Below are 19,819 nucleotides of genomic sequence, written 5' to 3' on the forward strand. Positions count from 1 at the left end.
AAGAATGCGCCTTACATCACTTCATAGAACACAGAAACATCCGCTGTTCTTACGCAATTCAACCAGTGAAAATCCATTAGTTGGGCTTGTGCATCTAATGTTGCAGTGAATGGTAGCAAAGTTATTGATAGACTAGTAACACATAACCAGGGCGTGCACTTCCTGGTTTAAAGTTTTTGTCCGATAAGACTTTTTTTTCCCTTTTTGTTTGCTTTATTTGAATTGTTAAGTTAATGAAAGTAATGTTTATGTTTCAATCATGTTGTGCAATTCCAATTTGAAAAATAGATAGTTTGAAGTAGTTTTGAATGATCTGGCAAGCTCATAACCAAACACGGGGTGGGGGGAATCCTACCGAGGCGAACTTCAATCTCAGATTAAGTATTGTCTTCCACAACCGAATCTCCTCGCTGGTTGGACGTGTTGTAAGGTTATATTTTATGGCCGTTTCATCCTATGCAGCTCCTGGCAGGATGTTCGTGACTCATTTGGTGTGACTGGCCACGTTTGCGGGGGTGGGCCGGGGTTTCCTATCTGACGTTTTGGAAACCCCGCTCAGAGTGGGGGAACTGCAGCGTTGGAGTGACGGCTGGGGATCTCAGCTATTTCAACCTGCTAATTTAAGAGAAGAGGAACTGTCTGGTAATAGCAGCTTCGCCGCGCACGAGCAGCATTTTTTTTTTCGGTTTTGATAACCAGTCAGCGAGGACAGAATATATAATTGAGAAGTAACGAAAAGGCAGAGACCGGGATTAATGAGGATACATTTAATCGGCTGATTAAAATGCCTTTTTTGTGACTATTTGGTGTGAAAAGAGAGCGAGCTCCAGACTACTTTCCGTTGGTTTATCTTTTAACTGGTGGTCGGGCTGCTGCCCTCGGGTGTTGCCTGACATGGCTCTTGTAAAGCACGTTTACACTGAAGACTCGACCGCCTTCACGGCCAGCGTTACCGGCTCATTCTCCGCGCTGTGGCACCTCGGGGTTACTCTGATGGCACAGTTCAGGGACTTCCTTGGGCTGTTGATCAAGTTCCACACAGGTAAGTGGACACAGGGATGGGTCAGCGAGTGCGGCGTCCAAACATTAAAAGTGTGTGTCTACTGGGACTGGTCCTGGGTGGGAATGTAATGTCTTGTAATGTAACTCACTCTCTCTCTCTTTCTACTTTCCTAAAACACGTTTTACATTGTCGGGCTGGTGAACCTTTCTGTTCTATATGAACTGATACACGGAGTGTAAGTGCTTTCTGATTTGATGTCGGATTTGATATTCACCCACACTTGGCAAAAGGAGGGCAGCCCGGCCAGGTAAATCGTGCTCTCTCCTATGTCCATATTCGACTCCAGTGCCCGTCACTGATGCTCTCCAATGTGCCTTATTTTCTTTTGTATTTTTAATTTATTTGAATTTTGACTGCTCCTTTCTGTATTTCCGCCCCCCCCCCCCAAAACCGAGACAGTTGCCCGGACCGCTCACCTCCAGCAAGCCCCGAGCCGGCTGCTTCTTGCGTGAGTCCGGGTCCAGCATCCTGTCTGCTATCTATATGTGTGTTTCGTAAAAGATATATTACATTCTTGCAGTATGAGACTCTACATGCGGGCAGACACCTCACTAACAGGCTGGTGAATTGTGTGTATTGAATGCTACCTGTATTTGCAGCATTGTCACCAGCTGCTTTTGGGGATACCTATAACCATCAGTTGAAGTATTTTTTTTCCTGGCGCCTACATAGTTAGTTATGCAGAGAGCCACATTTAACATAAGAAATAGGAGCAGGAGCAGACCATACGGTCCATCGAGCCTGCTCCGCCATTCAATAAGATCATGGCTGATCTTCTACCTCAACTCTACTTTCCTGCCCATCCCCATATCCTTTGATTCTCCTCGAGTCAAAAAATCTACCCATTTCAGCCCTGTGTATACTCAATGACTGAGCATCCACAGCCCTCTGGGGTAGAGAATTCCAAAGATTCACAACCCTCTGAGTGAAGAAATTCCTCCTCATCTCAGTCCTAAATGGCTGACCCCATACCCTGAGACGGTGCTCCCTAGTTCTGGACACTCTCTAGCCAGGGGAAACAGCCTCTCACCCATCTGCCCTGTCAAGCCCTCTAAGAATGTTATATATTTCAATGAGATCACCCCTCATTCTTCTAAACTCCTCATAGGACAACCCTCTCATCCCAGGAATCAATCTAGTGAACCTTCATTCACCACTTCTAAGGCAAGGATATCCTTCCTTGAGTAAGGAGAACAAAACTGTACACAATATTCCACCAAAGCCCTGTATAATTGTAGCAAGACTTCCTTACTCTGGTACTCCAAAACTCTTGCTTGCTGTCCTTGCATGTTAACTTTCTTTGTTTTCTGTACAAGGACACCCAAATCTCACTGAACACCATTTTAAAAAATATTCTGTTTTTCAATTCTTCCTCCCAAAGTGAATAACCTCACATACCACCCACATTATACACTATCAGCCATCTTTTTGCCCACTCACTTAACCTGTCTATATCCCTTTGCAGACTGTGTCCTCCTCACAGCTTACTTTCCCATCTAGCATTGTATCGTCAGCAAACTTGGATACATTACACTTAGTCCCTTCATCTAAGTCATTCATATAGATTGTAAATAACTGAGCCCAAACACTGATCCTTGCAGCACCCCACTAGTTACAGTCTGTCACCGTGAAAATGTTCTGTTTATTCCTACTGTATGTTTTCTGTTTGTTAACCAATCCTCTATCCATGCTAATATATTACCCACAAGCCCTTGTGTAACAACCTTTTATGTGGTATCTTTATCGAATGCCTTTTTGAAAATCCAAAAATGCTACATCCACTGGTTCCCCTTTATCTACCCTGCTAGTTATATCTTCAAAAAAAACTCTAATAAATTTGTCAAACACAATTTCCCTTTCATAAAACCATGTTGACTCTGCCTAATCATACTATGATTTTCTAAGTGCCCTGTTGCCACTTTCTTAATAATGGATTCCAGCATTTTCCCGATGACTGATGCTAGGCTAACTGGCCTGTGGTTCCTGTTCTCTCTCTCCCTCCCTTCTTGAATAACAGTGTTACATTTCCTATCCATTGGGACTGTTCTAGAATCTAGGGAATTTTGGAAGATCACAACCAATGCATCCACTGTCTCTGCAGCCACCTCTTTTAGAATCCTAGGATGTCGGCCATCAGGTCCAGGGATTTGTTGGCTTTTGGTCCCATTAATTTCTCCAGTACTTTTACTTTAATATTAATTACTTTAAGTTCCTCACTCTCATTAGACCCTTGGTACCCCACTATTTCTGGTATGTTTTTTGTATCTTCTACTGTGAAGACAGATACAAAATATTTGTTTAATATCTCTGCCATTTCCTTATTCCCCATTACAATTTCTCCTGTCTCAGCCTTAATGGACCAATGTTTACTTTCACTACACTCTTCCTTTTACATACTTGTAGAAGCTCTTACAATCTGTTTTTATATTTCTTGCTAGTTAACTCTCATATATTCTACTTTCTCCCTCTTAACAATTTTTTGGTCATTCTTTGCTGGTTTCTAAAATTGTCTCAATCCTCAGGCTTACGATTCTTGGCAACATTATAAGCCTCTTCTTTTAATCTAATACTATCTTTAACTTCTTTAGTTAGCCATGGATGGATCAATTTTCCCGTGGGGTTTTTATTTCTCAATGGAATGTATATTCGTTGAGAATTAAGAAATATTTCTTTAAATTTCCATTACTGCCTTGGTAATGCTGGCAGCCACGTAGTTAATTTGCACGCAGAGACCTCCCGAGCCATCCAAAATGAAATTGCGAGTACCTAACTTCAAAAGTACTGCTCACGGTGCACTTGTTGCCGGTGCTGTGGAATTGGTCCCACAGAATAAACAAAACAGATTCTAGAGAACCGAGAACCCAGGCTAAACTTAACATAGATATCCTTATACCATTCCAGAGAGCAGTTGGATTTAGTGTGAACAAACATAAAAGTTGGTTTGTGCACAATTCAGTGGTCATTAAGTGCAATTCCACTCCCCCAATGGTGGTAATTGTGATTGTGTGGTACTATACCACGTAGACTATAAGGTCCCAAATTTGATCTCAATGTCTGCTGAGTTCACTACTGTCAGCGGGAGCAGCATTTGAGATGGGATACTGACCTCAAGCACTCCTGGGATAGGGAAAGGGTTGGGGGCTTGGAAATCAGCCAGGGTTCCTGGATAATATGCTTATGTGAACATTAGTCGAAGACAAAATTGGTCTTGATTGTAATGCCCTGAATGGTTGTGTATTCTGTGATCTATTTTGTCTCGGCATACATGTGAACAATGCTTGCATGGGCAAGCGATTGGAGGGCTGGCAGTGCCCATAGTACCATATTGTAGCATGAGTCATACCTTTTTAAGAGAGTGGTGGTGAGGAGAGGACTGCAGGCCAAGTGGTCTGGATTTATGTTACAAAGACATTATACACCAAGATATTTGGGCAATGTGGTTAACATTTCTGTACATCTCTTGTCTTAATAATGGCAGTATATATAGCAGCCATGTGATTTTGCAGAATCACCCCAGCACAAGTATAGCTGCATGACTGGCCCTTCCTTTCAGATAATGTATTATATCTGTGAGGTTTTTATTTTGTTCTCCATCATCCAATCGTGGAAGGTTAATGACCACCAATTGAAGTAAATAATTGAAGCTTTTACTGCTCGTTTCAAAGTAGTGACAGTGTTAAAATATAAAAATAGCCTTGACTGGCAACCTGCTAACTTTTTCAAAATAATTGAATTGCGATGGAGAGATTTAGATGTTATGTGTTTGAATGTTGCATAGTTGGTCTACAACCATTGTTTCTGTTGGTAGAGGTAGCACGTAATGGAACTATTCAAATCCAAAGGTCCCCGGATTTGATTCAGCATCAGCTGAAGGGATGTTATAATTTACCTTAACCCCCTTGTGCTGAGTGGGGGGGAGGAGGAAAGAAGTGACCGCACTGGAAAGTGCATTATTTTGGATGTTGGATAAGGTTTAAGTCAGGTGACACCAGGATTAGGCTTGGCCCATGGTTGGATAACCTGCTAATACTGACTGTCTGGGCTCACACATGTTCAGAATGGTAATTTAGTTGAAGCACAGGAGGAGGTACTGGAATGTATGGATGTGCACCACCACAAATTGATGACTTTAGGAAAGGAGAGTGAAAGTTGTGAGGGGTGGGTGGAAATTGCATGGTTATATGCTGCAACCACAATTGTACCAGGCATGTGGGGAGAATACCAGTAGTGCATCACACCAGCTGGTGCTATTTGCAAAGGCCATCTCCCTGGTGAAAAGAGATGGAATTTGTTTTCCTTTCTAATTTTTTCACCACCTTTCTTTTTGGAGAAGGGAGCAAAATATATGTAAAAATAACGATGGAGAGACCCATGTTTGTCTTGCTGTTCAGTGTCCCCATCCTAATCTTTACATTAATCAACACTTTTTAGTAATCAAAGTGTCTTATTTTTGATCAGCAGAAGGTATACCATCCTAGTCAAATTGATCACCTTGAATTTGATATTTTGCAGTTCTTCAGCTGTGCAGAACAATGCTTCTCAAGTTTACCGACAAGGCACCATCAAGTAGTGAGCAGGCTGATGAAGTTAAAATAAGTGACAAAGAATTCCTGATCTTCCCCTGGTTTGGAAGAGTGGGCAGTACTATTGATAACAGTGGTCTGCAGTGTGGGCCGACACAGCAAGCAAACCTAATTGATTTGCAGTGTAACTCGTCCAAATACAATTTAAACAGCAACAAAGGAACACTCGAGCCTCTGTTTACATCAAAAGATAATATTCGTCTAAGTCCTGAGGGGTACTGCAGTCAAGATTATCTGAGCAAGAAGTCCAACCAAGATCATTTGATGGATGACTGTACCTGTACTACTGATAGCGAATGTGTAGCTGTCAATCACTCAAGTAGTCATTGCACAATTCCAAAAAATTCAATATGTCCAACAGAATGGAACAACATGGTAACTACTAAGGAAGACTATGACTCTATTGATAGTGAAGAATGGGATGACTCAGATGAAGAATCTGACACTCTGTACAGCAGTGATGATTCATTTACTGATGAGGATGATCAGGAACAGAGAGAAATGCCCTGGAAATCTTTCTTGACTGCAGACCCTTACAATCCTCTGAACTTCACAGCTTATCTTACCAGCTCTTCCACAATAAGAAAAATGCCTGTGGATTTGAATGAACAGGGTTTGGGAGAACGTGAGAAAGGAAGAAACAACCTAGCCAAATTAAAATCATCAATCTCACAGAAACCAATATTACCACAGAGACATTTCAGACACTTCTGCAATCTCAGCGATGTAGGAAATGTCAAATATTATACGTGGAAGAAGCCCAAAAAATCCATAAAACTTGAAGGAGAGAATAAGGAAGTGGAGAAAGCAGCTGTTAAAAAGGTATGTCCATCATAGTAATCTCTTTCTTTCTCTTTCCCTCCCCCCTACCCCCCCCCCCCAAACCCGCTACTCACGTGTAACCGTTTGCACCTCCTGGATACACCTTTTGTTTCTATACTTATTATCACCTCATTTTGCCTTGTAACATCATCACCATTGTCATCTAATCACTCCTGCCTTCCACCCTAATCAGAATTCTGATAAAAGGTCATTGACCTGAAATGTTATGTCTGTCTCTCTCTCTCTCTGATGTTGCCTGACCTGCTGAGTGTTTGCCGAATTTTTTGTTTTTATTTCAGATTTCCAGTATCTGCAGTATTTTGCTTTTGTTTTACAATAAGCTCCATCAGTCTTGTTTTAATTATCTTTTTTTCTCCACACATCGTATTCTGAAGGCACTAACTTTTAATCGGCCACTCTTCATCTGTGAGCCGAGAGGATGGAGGAGGTATTAGAGGGAGCATTACACTGCAGCCTAATTCTATCCTCAATTTGAGTTCTAAACACTATGGAGTAGAGTTTCTGCTTTGGGTGCAATCGGTAAATTGTGCTTGAAATTGCACTGTTCAATGCATTTGTATAATCACAAAGCTAAAACCTTCCATGAACCAGCGCTTTCGGTTAGCGTAATAGAAGATAATTGTTTTTTTTCTTTGCATTAAAAATATTAATTGTATTTAAGAATGGTGCAGTTTTATTAATACAACTGAAAATGGGTTTATCACAAAAAATATGCATTTTTAATAGTGTCTATGCCCTCACCTGTGAGTAACCTGATTTTAAATAATTGAAAATGACTCTAAAACAAACTGTACTGAACCACTAGTTTCATTGGTGTACACTAGTCAGTTTCTTAGTGAGTTAATTATTTTTTAATATGTATAAACATTTAAAACGTGCCTACTAGCACCTGTACACCTAAGAAAATTAGCTTAATTTGAAGACCCTTCTTGAACGGGTGCAATCGGCGGAAACTTGCCATTCTCATTATTTCCATCGGGATTGGGGGGACAGTTTTGTGGGTGCAACTGGCTTCGGGTGCAATGATTTTTGAACCAGTGTTAAAGATCGGGGAAACTCAATTTATACTTGACATAACCTACACTTGATTTTCGTGACCTTTTGCGCTGGTTCGGGCAGATTGCACTGACAAAACCAGCAGATACTCTAGCCCCATGTTTACTGGATAATGATTAGCTAATTTGGCACAGACAAGAGATTTAACCTGGGACCTTCTTGGTCTGTTACGGTTCATTACTATACCTGAATGTATTTAATCACTAAGCCATGTTGCATATGAAAATACTGAAATCCTTTTGTATCTGTCTGTATCCCTTTTTCTGTCTAGTTTCTTCAATGTCACTTTTTTGTTTTTCTTCTCTTAAAGAAGTGTGTATATGGCACTCAAAAGAGATGGGGGGTTTCCACAATCTGACCAACAGATTAACAGCTCAGTGCTGTTGATGGCTGCTGCATTTGCCTCCATCTTCAGGGTCTGCTCTAACGGTGTATGAAGTGCTTTGAGACATTTCATCGTGGTGATAAATTGTTGCAATTTTATTACACTGATGTTCAGCTAATGTGACATTTGCTGTTTATTTATTTGGGCACAATAACCTGCCTTTCAGCTCTGCTGAAAATCAGGGACTTGTTTCTTTTTTTCTGGGCCAAAACAGTAACTCTCAAATCAAAACTAGAGATTCTGATTTTCAAAGCACAATATATTTTTCGTGGCATAAAATTTGCTTTTCCAAAGTTTTTGCAAATATTGTGGGAACGTACTATAAGTGGACTGAAGAGGAACTATTACTTTTAATTCCCCCCACCACCACCAATTCCACTGATATAGACAGGAATGTAATTTTTAAACTGCAAAACCTTTTATCTTCAGTTAATCTCAACTAAATATTTAGGAAGCCAAAAACTAAGCTGCTGCATTCTGAAATTGGATGTTGCTGATAGTGTATCATGATAGCAACACTATACAGTGCTGTTTTTTTCATATTTTCCCCCAACCCATGCTGGGGTACTGTTCCATCGGTACTGGCAGCCTTCCACTAAGTCATGTAAGGGCATAGTCGCAGGATAAGGGGTTGGCCATTTAAAACAGAGATGAGGAGGCTTGTGAATCTCTGGAATTATGTACTTCAGAGGGCTTTGGATGCTGAGTCATTGATTATGTTCAAGGCTGAGATAAATTTTTGGACTCTAGGGGAATCAAGGGATATGGGAATCGGGCAGGAAAATGGAATTGAGGTTGAAGATCAGCCATGATCTGATTGAATGGCGGAGCAGGCTCGAGGGACCGTATGGTCTACTCCTGTTCCTATTTCTTATGTTCTTGAGTGTTGCAGGTTATTCATCCACGGCTTAGCTAAGCTTGATCCTGTCCTTACTCGACATCCAGGAACAAGAAATTTCCAGCAGAATTTACTGGATCATGACCAGGAGCATGGACCCTGCTTTTTTTTTTTAACCTTCCCATCCTAGTGTTTTGTGTTGAGGCCAATTTATAGCATTGCACTGGAGCAACGTCTTTTTAATCTCCCCAGTTTCGCTTTCTGTGAATTACTACAATTAGGAAAAAAAATCCTGCTTTTTAGTGTCTTTTTACAGTGGCAATCTGGAACACTCTTTTACCCCCCCCCCCCCCCCCCCCACCAAAAAAAAAAGCTGCTGAGGCTAGGCCAATTGAAAATTTAAAAACTGAGGTTGATAGATTTTTGTTTGGCAAAGTATTAAGGGTTATGGAATTAAGATACAGATCAACCATGTTCTAACTGAATGGCCTACTCCTGTTCCGACATCGATTATAGCTGGACTACCGTTCTGCAAGTTCCACAATGGGCAGTACAATTGCCCAATAAGTCATCGAAGGGAGCTAGTTTGTGAAATTTACTTCATTTTTGGTTCTTAAATAATGTTTGTTTATTTTGATCATTTTCTTTTCCAGCTCCGATTTTCTCCCCTTGTTGAAGTTCACAAAATGATAACGTGGCCCTTTGCATCACGGGCAGCTCGCAGAGGTCAGTGGGTGCAGATGGCTCATGACCGGGCCAGATTTCTGCACAGGATTTGGGACACGGAGCAGCAAATTGGTTACTGCCTACAGAGAAATCACAGGAAGAAAATATGGGAAAAAATTCATGGGCAAACCAGAATTGAGGAATGTGTGCCCTAAATCATGCTTAGTCCAGAAAGCACTTCATGGATATACCACAAATCATAGTTAAGCAAATATACTTTGCTGGTTTGCAGTTTTGCACACGAGTGGCTAGGATAATTCAAAACAGTTTGAGAGATTTGCATAGATCTCTGTATTTCTAGGTGGTTTTTTTTTGTCATATAGACAGTGATATTAACTCTTTGTTGAGGGCCACATTCCTGAGCAGTCTTACTCAGGTCTTGGAAGGTATGTTTCTGCACCTGATTTCAAATGTGTCAGCTTGGGCAGATGCTTCACCGCAAGAAGTAGGTGGGGGAGGTAATGATCACTAGTTCTATAAAGTTACAAGTCTTGTAATTTAATAGAGCCATTTAATATGCTGTATGGAAGCGGGGACAGTTCCATCTCTGACAACATTGCCGTACTTTCTCTTGTTGAATAGCAAGGGGAAATCACAGTGAATCCTGGATCATCCGACAACTGTGAGCAGAGGCATACAAAGGAGAAGATCTGCCGAGCACCACAGGTGAAGGGGATATGGTATTCAAGTGGCTTTGGGCCACTCGTGATTAGCACTGATGTAGAGCAATTGGCATTCTGTCTAAATGGCTGCCTGTCTAATCTACTGAAGCTTTATGATCAAGCAGTTTATGCCATTGATATTGGTAAGTGATTCACAGTCATTGACAAAAAAAAAGCAGAATCAACAAACTTACTATTCTGTAAATGAGGCTAAAACAAATTGCCTGCGGAGGAACAAATCAAGTATCTGTGACACTTAATGAATCCTCACTGTTCCAGAAATACCAGCCTTGTGATGTGTTTACATTACAGCTGGTGCCAATGATAGTGTAACCATACAGTAAATGCGGTGATGCTGTTGCTGCCTCCTGAGGCACAGAGATCTGAATTAGAGGTTGTTTTCCCTTGTGCCTCGAGTTGTGGTAGTGTTGCAGCAGCAATTCAATCACTGCCTGTAGCAGCTGGCCTCTCCAGATACTTCCCGCTGGCCTGCCGGAGGTAGTGCTTGAATTACTGCTGTAACATTGCTGACTGAAGGCACTTGGTTCCACATGTGCAGGCCATCTATCGTTGGCCTCTACAGATCTTTCCCAGCCATTGAGGAAGTTCTAGCAATCAGAAAATTATGTCTTTCAAACTTCTGTATGCAGAAGCTTGTACAGTTGTTTCTGTTGCTGCATTGTAAATAAGGCAGATTCCACAGCACCAGGAGCTAAGGCTAGTGCAGAACTGCTTCTTGGTGAAATGGTTTTGTCACGCAAATGCAGCATTGGAATCTTCTGATTAGAATAATTCACGGAGCTTTTTTAATTCTTACTCAAATCTAAGCCAGAAAAAGCTTATTCTCAGCGGTACTGAAAGTGTAATAGTTACATTGCAAATGTGTAAATTGTAACAAAATATTGTATAGTGTTTTGCATAATTTAATGTTGAGAAAAACAAATGTTCATTTGCAACATTTTTGTATCAAATATGTTGGTTTATTTGCTGCTTTTGTTGCGATTAACAATTTTCATGTACATTTGCAAAGACATATTTTGAATATACTGTACTCAATGTAATGCACCACTTGGATTTTTTTAAAAATAAGGTTTGTGGGCCAGATGGTATGTTTTGCTCCGGGTACTGATGTTAACGAAAAAGTGGATGTGATTCAACTAAGGAATCAACTTCTTCTGTTGCTACCGCTAGTCTGTTTTTTTTTGTTTGCAACCTAGGATGATTGCAACAGAGTAAGAAAAAAAAATTGAGTGCTATTAACTGAAATCCCTGTTAAAGGCAAAGGTTATGGTTTTGGATTTTTCTGCTAGATATTTCTTTGGATTCAGAATCCCTGGTCACACCTGCAAGAAAACCTGCTGTCCCCTCCAACCTGGAGATAACATTAAACTGTGCTGTAAAACACGGTTCCTTTACCTTGTGTGTGTCTGTTTGCTACTGTAGATTCCTTGACTCACTCTGTCTTCTGGCCTCAGACAGACTGGTCTTTGTGTAATGCTGTCCAAAATATAGCTCTAAATTCCTTGACCCAAGACGTTAAAACGGGTTTCTTATCACATTCAGGTCGTCAGATATTCACAGGATTTACCCATACAAATATATGTTACTCATATACCACTCAGTACATTCCTCTCTCTCTGTTTTTTTTTTCTCTTTTTTTTCTCTGTTTTTTTTCCCTGTTTGTTTTTTTGTTGAATGTGTATTCGGGGGTTCTGCAGATGACACCTCTCTGTCTGAACACGGTGATTGCCTTGGCAACGGGCAGTTGCAGAGGCAGTCTGTAAACACCATGTATTATTCAATATGTATAAATGCGTAGGCTTCAAGGAGATCTTGAAACATTTACCTGAGGAAGGAGAAAATCTCCGAAAGCTTGTGAATTTAAAATAAAATTGCTGGACTATAACTTGGTGTTGTAAAATTGTTTACAATTGTCAACCCCAGTCCATCACCGGCATCTCCACATCATACATTCCTCCTGTTATGCAGTCTGCATTATGCAGCCCTCCTCCAATACATCCCTCTTACTAAGAGGTCTCTATTATTCATCCTCCAACTCATTCCTTGTAATAAGGAATTTCTATTGCTTATGTATAAACTCCTCCCCAGTATAGCCAGTGTAGTGCAGTGTTCACACTCTCCACCAATACATCTCCTGTATGGAAAGTCCAGAGGGGAAGTGAAAAAGGAAATAAGAGTGTCAAAGAGAGAGTATAAGAACCGACTGGCGGCCAATATAAAAGGGAATCCAAAAATCTTCAATAGGTATGTAAACAGGTCGGAAGGGAAGGAGTCGGGCTGATCAGGGACCAAAAAGGAGATCTACTCGTGCAGGTAGAGGGCATAGCTGAAGTACTAAATGAGTACTTTGCATCTGTCTTTACCAAGGAAGAAGATGCTACCAGAGCCTCAGTAAAGGAAAGTGTAGTTGAGAAACTGGATGGGTTAAAAACTGATAATGGCAATACTGGAAAGGCTAGCTGTACTTAAAGTAGATAAGTCACCCAGTCCAGATAGGATGCATCCTAGGTTGCTGAGGGAAGTCAGGGTGGAAATTGCAGAGATACTAGTAATCATCTTCCAAACGTCCTTAGATATTGGTGTAGTACCAGAGGACTTGAGAATTGCAAATGTTACAGTCTTCTTCAAAAAAGGGTGTAAGGATGAACCCAGCAACTACAGGCCAGTCAGTGGTGGTGGGGAAACTTTTAGAAACGATAATCTGGGACAGAATTAGCAGTCGCTTCAACAAGTGTGGATTGATTAGGGAAAGCCAGCACGGATTTGTTAAAAGGCAAATCGTGTTTAACTAACTTGATTGAGTTTTTTGATGAGGTAACAGAGAGGGTAGATGAGGGCAATACGGTTGATGTGTATATGGACTTTGAAAAGGCATTTGATGAAGTGCCATATAATAGGCTCGTCATCAAGATTGAAGCCCATGGAATAAAGGGGGAAGTAGCAGCATAGATACAAAATTGGCTAGGTAACAGGAAGCAGAGAGTCGTGGTGAACGGTTGTTTCTCGGACCAGAGGGACGTGTACAATGGTGTTCCCCAGGGGTCGGTACTAGGATCACTGCTTTTCTTGATATATGTTAATGACTTGGACTTGGGTGTACAGGGCACAATTTCAAAATTTGCAGATGACACAAAACTTGGAAGTGTAGTGAACAGTGAAGAGGCTAGTGAAAGACTTCAAGAGGATATAGACAAGCTGGTGGAATGGGCGGACACGTGACAGATGAAATTTAACGCAGAAAAATGCAAAGTGATACATTTTGGTAGAAAGAACGAGGAGAGGTAATATAAACGAGAGGGCACAATTCTAAAATGGAACAGAGAGATCTGGGGGTATGTGTGCACAAATTGTTGAAAGGTGGCAGGGCAGGTTGAGAAAGTGGTTAAAAAAGCATACGGGATCCTGGGCTTTATAAATAGAGGCATAGAGTACAAAAGCAAGGAAATTATGATGAACCTTTATAAAACACTGGTTCGACCACAACTGGAGTATTGTGTCCCGTTCTGGGCACCACACTTTAGGAAAATTGTAACGGCCTTAGAGAGGGTGCAGGAAAGATTTACAAGAATGATTCTAGGGCTGAAGGACTTTAGTTACGTGGATAGACTGGAGAAGCTGGGGTTGCTCTCCTTGGAACAGAGAAGATTTGCTAGAGGTATTTAAAATCAAGAAGGGTCTAGACAGAATAGATAGAGAGAAACTGTTCCCATTGGTGAAAGGGTTAAGAACCAATGGACATAGATTTAAAGTGATTGGCAAAAGAACCAAAGGTGACATGAGGAAAAACTTTTTTACGCAGCAAGTGGTTATGATCTGGAGTGCACTGCCCAGGGGTGGAGGCAGATTCAATCGTGGCTTTCAAAAGGGAACTGGATAAGTACTTGAAAGGAAAAAAATTGCAGGGCTACGGGGATAGGGCAGGGGAATGGGACTAGCTGGATTGCTCTTGCGTAGAACCGGCACAGATTCAATGGGCCGAATGGCCTCCTTCCGTGCTGTAACCTTTCTATGATTCTATGATATTAAAGGATCTCCATTACCTCAAGTACATCTAAACTGTTACTCGACAACCCAAATGCCAGCTTGATGGAGACCCTGGTTCATTGTTGTATTTACATAACATAAGGAATGTACTGAATGGTGTATGATTAGTAGGGTCCCCAATATAAGGGATATATTGAAGGATTTGAGTAACGGATGCCTTGTAACATGAGTGTGCGATTGATGGAACACCCCAAAACAGGAGATTTACTGAGAAAGGTGAGTGATGGAGCACCCCAATACAAGGGAGATGGTGCATGGAATAAGTAATAGATCCTGCAGTACAAAGGATTGTACTATTGGGGGCATGAGATGGTATACAAGGATATAGCTGCCTGGACAAGCAAGTTGAGCTGATCGGTCTGTTTTCTCATTGCTATCTTGTACTCACATGGGAGCAATACTGAATTATTAAACAGCTGATCGCTGCAGCTGACATCTGAACAAGAAGGATGCTTCTGCCCATTGTTTCCGTGGAAGTACTAGTTTGTTTTAACAATTCTGGCCCCATCCCAACCTGGAATATCAGGTTAACCCAGGGGTCTGGGCAACACTGAACAAAAAATGACTTGCCAGGCAGAATTTTAAAAAACGCTTTGGTGTTATATCTAAAGTAGAGAGGATACCTCTGCCCTGCCTCCTCCCTCGTAAAGAAATGTTCTCCATTGAAAAATTCTGAAGGACAAAATTAGTCTCCACTTGGAGAAGCAAGGATTAATCAGGGATAGTCAACATGGCTTTGTCAAGGGAAGATCATGTTTGACTAATTTGATTGAATTTTTTAAGGGGGTGACTAGGCGTGTGGATGAGGGTAACGCAGTGGATGTGGTATACATGGATTTCAGTAAGGCCTTCGATAAAGTCCCGCACAGGAGACTGGTCAAGAAGGTACGAGCCCATGGAATCCAGGGTGCCTTGGCACTTTGGATACAAAACTGGCTTAGTTGCAGAAGGCAGAGGGTGATGGTCGAAGGTTGTTTTTGTGACTGGAAGCCTGTGGCCAGTGGGGTACCACAGGGATCTGTGCTGGGGCCCTTGCTGTTTGTGGTCTACATTAACGACTTGGATATGAATGTAAAAGGTATGATCAGTAAGTTCGCTGATGATACAAAAATTGGTAGGGTGGTAAATAGCGAGGAGGATAGCCTCAGTCTGCAGGACGATATAGATGGGTTGGTCAGATGGGCGGAACAGTGGCAAATGGAATTTAACCCGGAAAAGTGCGAGGTGATGCACTTTGGAGGGACTAACAAGGCAAGGGACTACACAATGAATGGGAGGACCCTAGGCAAGACAGAGGGTCAGAGGGATCTTGGTGTGCAAGTTCACAGATCCCTGAAGGCGGCGGAACAGGTAGATAAGGTGGTAAAGAAGGCATATGGGATACTTGCCTTTATTAGCCGAGGCATAGAATATAAGAGCAAGGAGGTTATGATGGAGTTGTATAAAACACTGGTTAGGCCACAGCTGGAGTACTGTGTGCAGATCTGGTCGCCGCACTACAGGAAGGATGTGATCGCTTTGGAGAGGGTGCAGAGGAGATTCACCAGGATGTTACCAGGGCTGGAGCGCTTCAGCTATGAAGAGAGACTGGGAAGATTGGGTTTGTTTTCCTTGGAGCTGAGGGGGGACATGATTGAGGCGTGCAAAATTATGAGGGGCACAGATAGGATGGATACTCAGGAGCTTTTTCCCTTCGTTGAGGGTTCTATAACAAGGGGGCATAGATTCAAGGTAAAAGGCGGGAGGTTTAGAGGGGATTTGAGAAAGAACTTTTTCACCCAGAGGGTGGTTGGAGTCTGGAACTCACTGCCTGAGAGGGTTGTGGAGGCAGGAACCCTCACAACATTCAAGAAGCATTTGGATGAGCACTTGAAATGCCATAGCATACAAGGCTACGGACCAAATGCTGGAATATGGGATTAGATTAGACAGGGCTTGATGGCCGGCGCGGACACGATGGGCCAAAGGGCTTCTATCCGTGCTGTATAACTCTATGACTCTATTAGGGAAGATTTCAGTGTACTGTACAAAGGCAAATGAAGAAAATATAATAGCCTTTTAGTGAGCCACAAGGTGGTGCTGTAGTGCAGCATTAACGGTACATTCACAGGTTAGATTTTTACACAAGTGTTGGTGTGAAATTTCCTCTATTGTGAATTCTCGTCTGTGTAAGATAATAAAGGACGAGGAAGGCCATTCGACCTATCTTGATTCACCCACCCAGAGAGATCCTAATCCCCCCCATCACCACCAATTGTAGCATCCAATTGTTTCATAAATGATTCTAGGGGTTTTGCCTTTGGTACTCCGTTTGGAATATTGATTCCATATGTTGGTCACCCTGTGTATGAAGAATTTCCTGATATCTGTCCTAAAAATACTTTTCTCTAGTTTGAACCTGTGCCCCCTATTTCTACTCCCACTGAATATTATTTAATTTAAATAATATTCTGAGCTAATTTTTTCTCTACCCTTAACAATCTTAAAAACCTCGATCAAATCACCTCTCAGAAACTTACTTTCCAGGTTGGAAAGCCCAAGTTTCTCCAGTCTTTCCTCATAACTCAGACCCCTGTCGCTGGGGATTAGCTTTGTGGCTCTTCTCTGCATTGGCTTCAGCACTTAATGTCTTTCTTGTTTCTTGGCAATGGGAACTGAATGCAGTATTCATTATGCAGTCTGAACCGAGCATTATAAAGTCGATCATTACCTCTTCTGATTTATATTCTACTGTTTTGGCAATGTAGTTAAACATTGGACATGTTTAGCATTGAGACCACTCAGACTCCTAGACATCGTTCAGCTTCATGCCAAGCTATTTCAACACCACTCATGGCGGATGCATGTCATCTATTCTTTCTACCTATGTGTGGGACTTTATATTTGTTTGCATTGAATCTCATCTGCCTTTGTTCTGCCCACTTACACATTTTATTTCTTCCAACTCATTTTGTAATTGCTGAGCTGCCTCTTCCAATTCCACTGCCTGTCCTAGTTTGGTATCATCTGCAAATTTGACCACTTTGTACTGAGTTTCTGAATGCAGGTCATTTATGTAAATTAGCCGCAACCCACTCTGTACTCCTCCACCACCCCCCCCCTCCACCCTTTCTGACAAACTTCTCTAACAAGTACTCATTCTTTCCTACTCTTCAACCAGTTTCTTATCTGTTCCCAGGATTTACCCTGAATCCTCACAGTTTTGAGGTTAACTCATTGCCTTTTGGAACTTTGTCAAAAGCATTTTTGGAAGTCGAATCCCATTTTAAGGATGGTCAGGCATTATCTTCCCATCTGAATCCACATTGACTACTTTTACTAGATTATATTATTATAGAAGGCTGAAGGGTGATCTAATAGAGGTCTTTAAAATTATGAAGGGTTTGGGTAAGGTAGACGTAGAGAAGATGTTTCCACGTGTGGGGGAGACAAAAACTAGGGGCCATATATAAAAGATAGTCACCAATAAATCCAATAGGGAATTCAGGAGAAACTTCTTTCCCCAAAGAGTGGTACCACAAGGAGTATTTGAAGCGACTAGCATTGATGCATTTAAAGGGAGGCTGGATGAGCACATGAGGGAGAAAGGAATAGAAGAATATGCTAATAGGGTTAGATGAAGAGAGCTGGGAGGAGGCTCATGTGGAGCATAAATGCCAGCATAGACCAGTTGGGCCGAATGGCCCTTTTCTGTGCTGTAGACTCTATGTAATATGTAATTGTTATTTTATAGATGATCCTCAAGTTTACTCCATATTAAATATAATTCTGATTTTCCTCATATAGAATCGTAGAAGTTTACAACATGGAAACAGGCCCTTCGGCCCAACATGTCCATGTCGCCCAGTTTATACCACTAAGCTAGTCCCAATTGCCTGCACTTGGCCCATGTAACTGTCCAAATGCTTTTTAAAAGACAAAATTGTACCCGCCTCTACTACTGCCTCTGGCAGCTCGTTCCAGACACTCACCACCCTTTGAGTGAAAAAACTGCCCCTCTGGACCGTTTTGTATCTCTCCCCTCTCACCTTAAATCTATGTCCCCTCGTTATAGACTCCCCTACCTTTGGGAAAAGATTTTGACTATCTACCTTATCTATGCCCCTCATTATTTTATAGACTTCTATAAGATCACCCCTAAACCTCCTACTCTCCAGGGAAAAAAGCATATAATAAGCATATCTTACATGTTGAGTCATAGAGTAAAATTCTCAAGTCCAATTTGTCAACCAAAATATGTGATGAGCTTATTTAAAAGTAAAATGATAAAGGAAATGAAGCAAGTTACTGTAGGGAGATAAAATAAAGCACTGTTTCCAAGAAGGACGATGGAGACATAGAAATACGGCAGGGGGACTGTGATATACTCGATCACATTAACATCGAGCGGGAGGAGGTATTGGCGGTTTTAGCAGGCCTAAAAATGGATAAATCCCCAGGCCCGGACGAAATGTATCCCAGGCTACTGTGTGAGGCAAAGGAGGAGATTGCGGGGGCTCTGACACATATATTCAGAACTTCTCTGGCCACAGGGGATGTGCCAGAGGACTTTTTTTTTTTAAATTTGTTCACGGGATGTGGGCTTCGCTGGCAAGGCCGGCATTTATTGCCCATCCCAAATTGCCCTTGAGAAGGTGGTGGTGAGGAGCCTTCTTGAACCGCTGCAGTCCGTGTGGTGACGGTTCTCCCACAGTGCTGTTAGGAAGGAAGTTCCAGGATTTTGACCCAGCGACAAGGAAGGAACGGCGATATATTTCCAAGTAGGGATGGTGTGTGACTTGGAGGGGAACGTGCAGGTGGTGTTGTTCCCATGCGCCTGCTGCCCTTGTCCTTCTAGGTGGTAGAGGTCGCGGGTTTGGGAGGTGCTGTCGAAGAAGCCTTGGCGAGTTGCTGCAGTGCATCCTGTGGATGGTGCACACTGCAGCCACAGTGCGCCGGTGGTGAAGGGAGTGAATGTTTAGGGTGGTGGATGGGGTGCCAATCAATCGGGCTGCTTTATCTTGGATGGTGTCGAGCTTCTTGAGTGTTGTTGGAGCTGCACTCATCCAGGCAAGTGGAGAGTATTCCATCACACTCCTGACTTGTGCCTTGTAGATGGTGGAAAGGCTTTGGGGAGTCAGGAGGTGAGTCACGCGCCGCAGAATACCCAGCCTCTGACCTGCTCTCGTAGCCACAGTATTTATATGGCTGGTCCAGTTAAGTTTCTGGTCAATGGTGACCCCCAGGATGTTGATGGTGGGGGATTCGGCGATGGTAATGCCGTTGAATGTCAAGGGGAGGTGGTTAGACTCTCTCTTGTTGGAGATGGTCATTGCCTGGCACTTATCTGGCGCGAATGTTACTTGCCACTTATGAGCCCAAGCCTGGATGTTGTCCAGGTCTTGCTGCATGCGGGCTCGGACTGCTTCATTATCTGAGGGGTTGCGAATGGAACTGAACACTGTGCAGTCATCAGCGAACATCCCCATTTCTGACCTTATGATGGAGGGAAGGTCATTGATGAAGCAGCTGAAGATGGTTGGGCCTAGGACACTGCCCTGAGGAACTCCTGCAGCAATGCCCTGGGGCTGAGATGCTTGGCCTCCAACAACCACTACC

General features: G+C 42.3%; 1 protein-coding gene across 1 annotated transcript; it reads left to right on the forward strand.

The window, feature by feature from the left end:
• The first annotated feature begins 246 nt into the window (after positions 1–246).
• ppp1r15b (protein phosphatase 1, regulatory subunit 15B) lies at positions 247–12,051 on the forward strand. Its single transcript, XM_067993502.1, has 3 exons — positions 247–1,042; positions 5,576–6,468; positions 9,422–12,051. Exons 1-3 carry the CDS (start codon positions 895–897, stop codon positions 9,647–9,649), a joined length of 1,269 nt encoding a protein of 422 aa, XP_067849603.1. The 5' UTR covers positions 247–894; the 3' UTR covers positions 9,650–12,051.
• The last annotated feature ends 7,768 nt before the right edge of the window (positions 12,052–19,819 follow it).

Source organism: Heptranchias perlo, chromosome 12 (assembly GCF_035084215.1).
Source record: "Heptranchias perlo isolate sHepPer1 chromosome 12, sHepPer1.hap1, whole genome shotgun sequence".
NCBI classification, from domain to species: Eukaryota; Metazoa; Chordata; class Chondrichthyes; order Hexanchiformes; family Hexanchidae; genus Heptranchias; species Heptranchias perlo.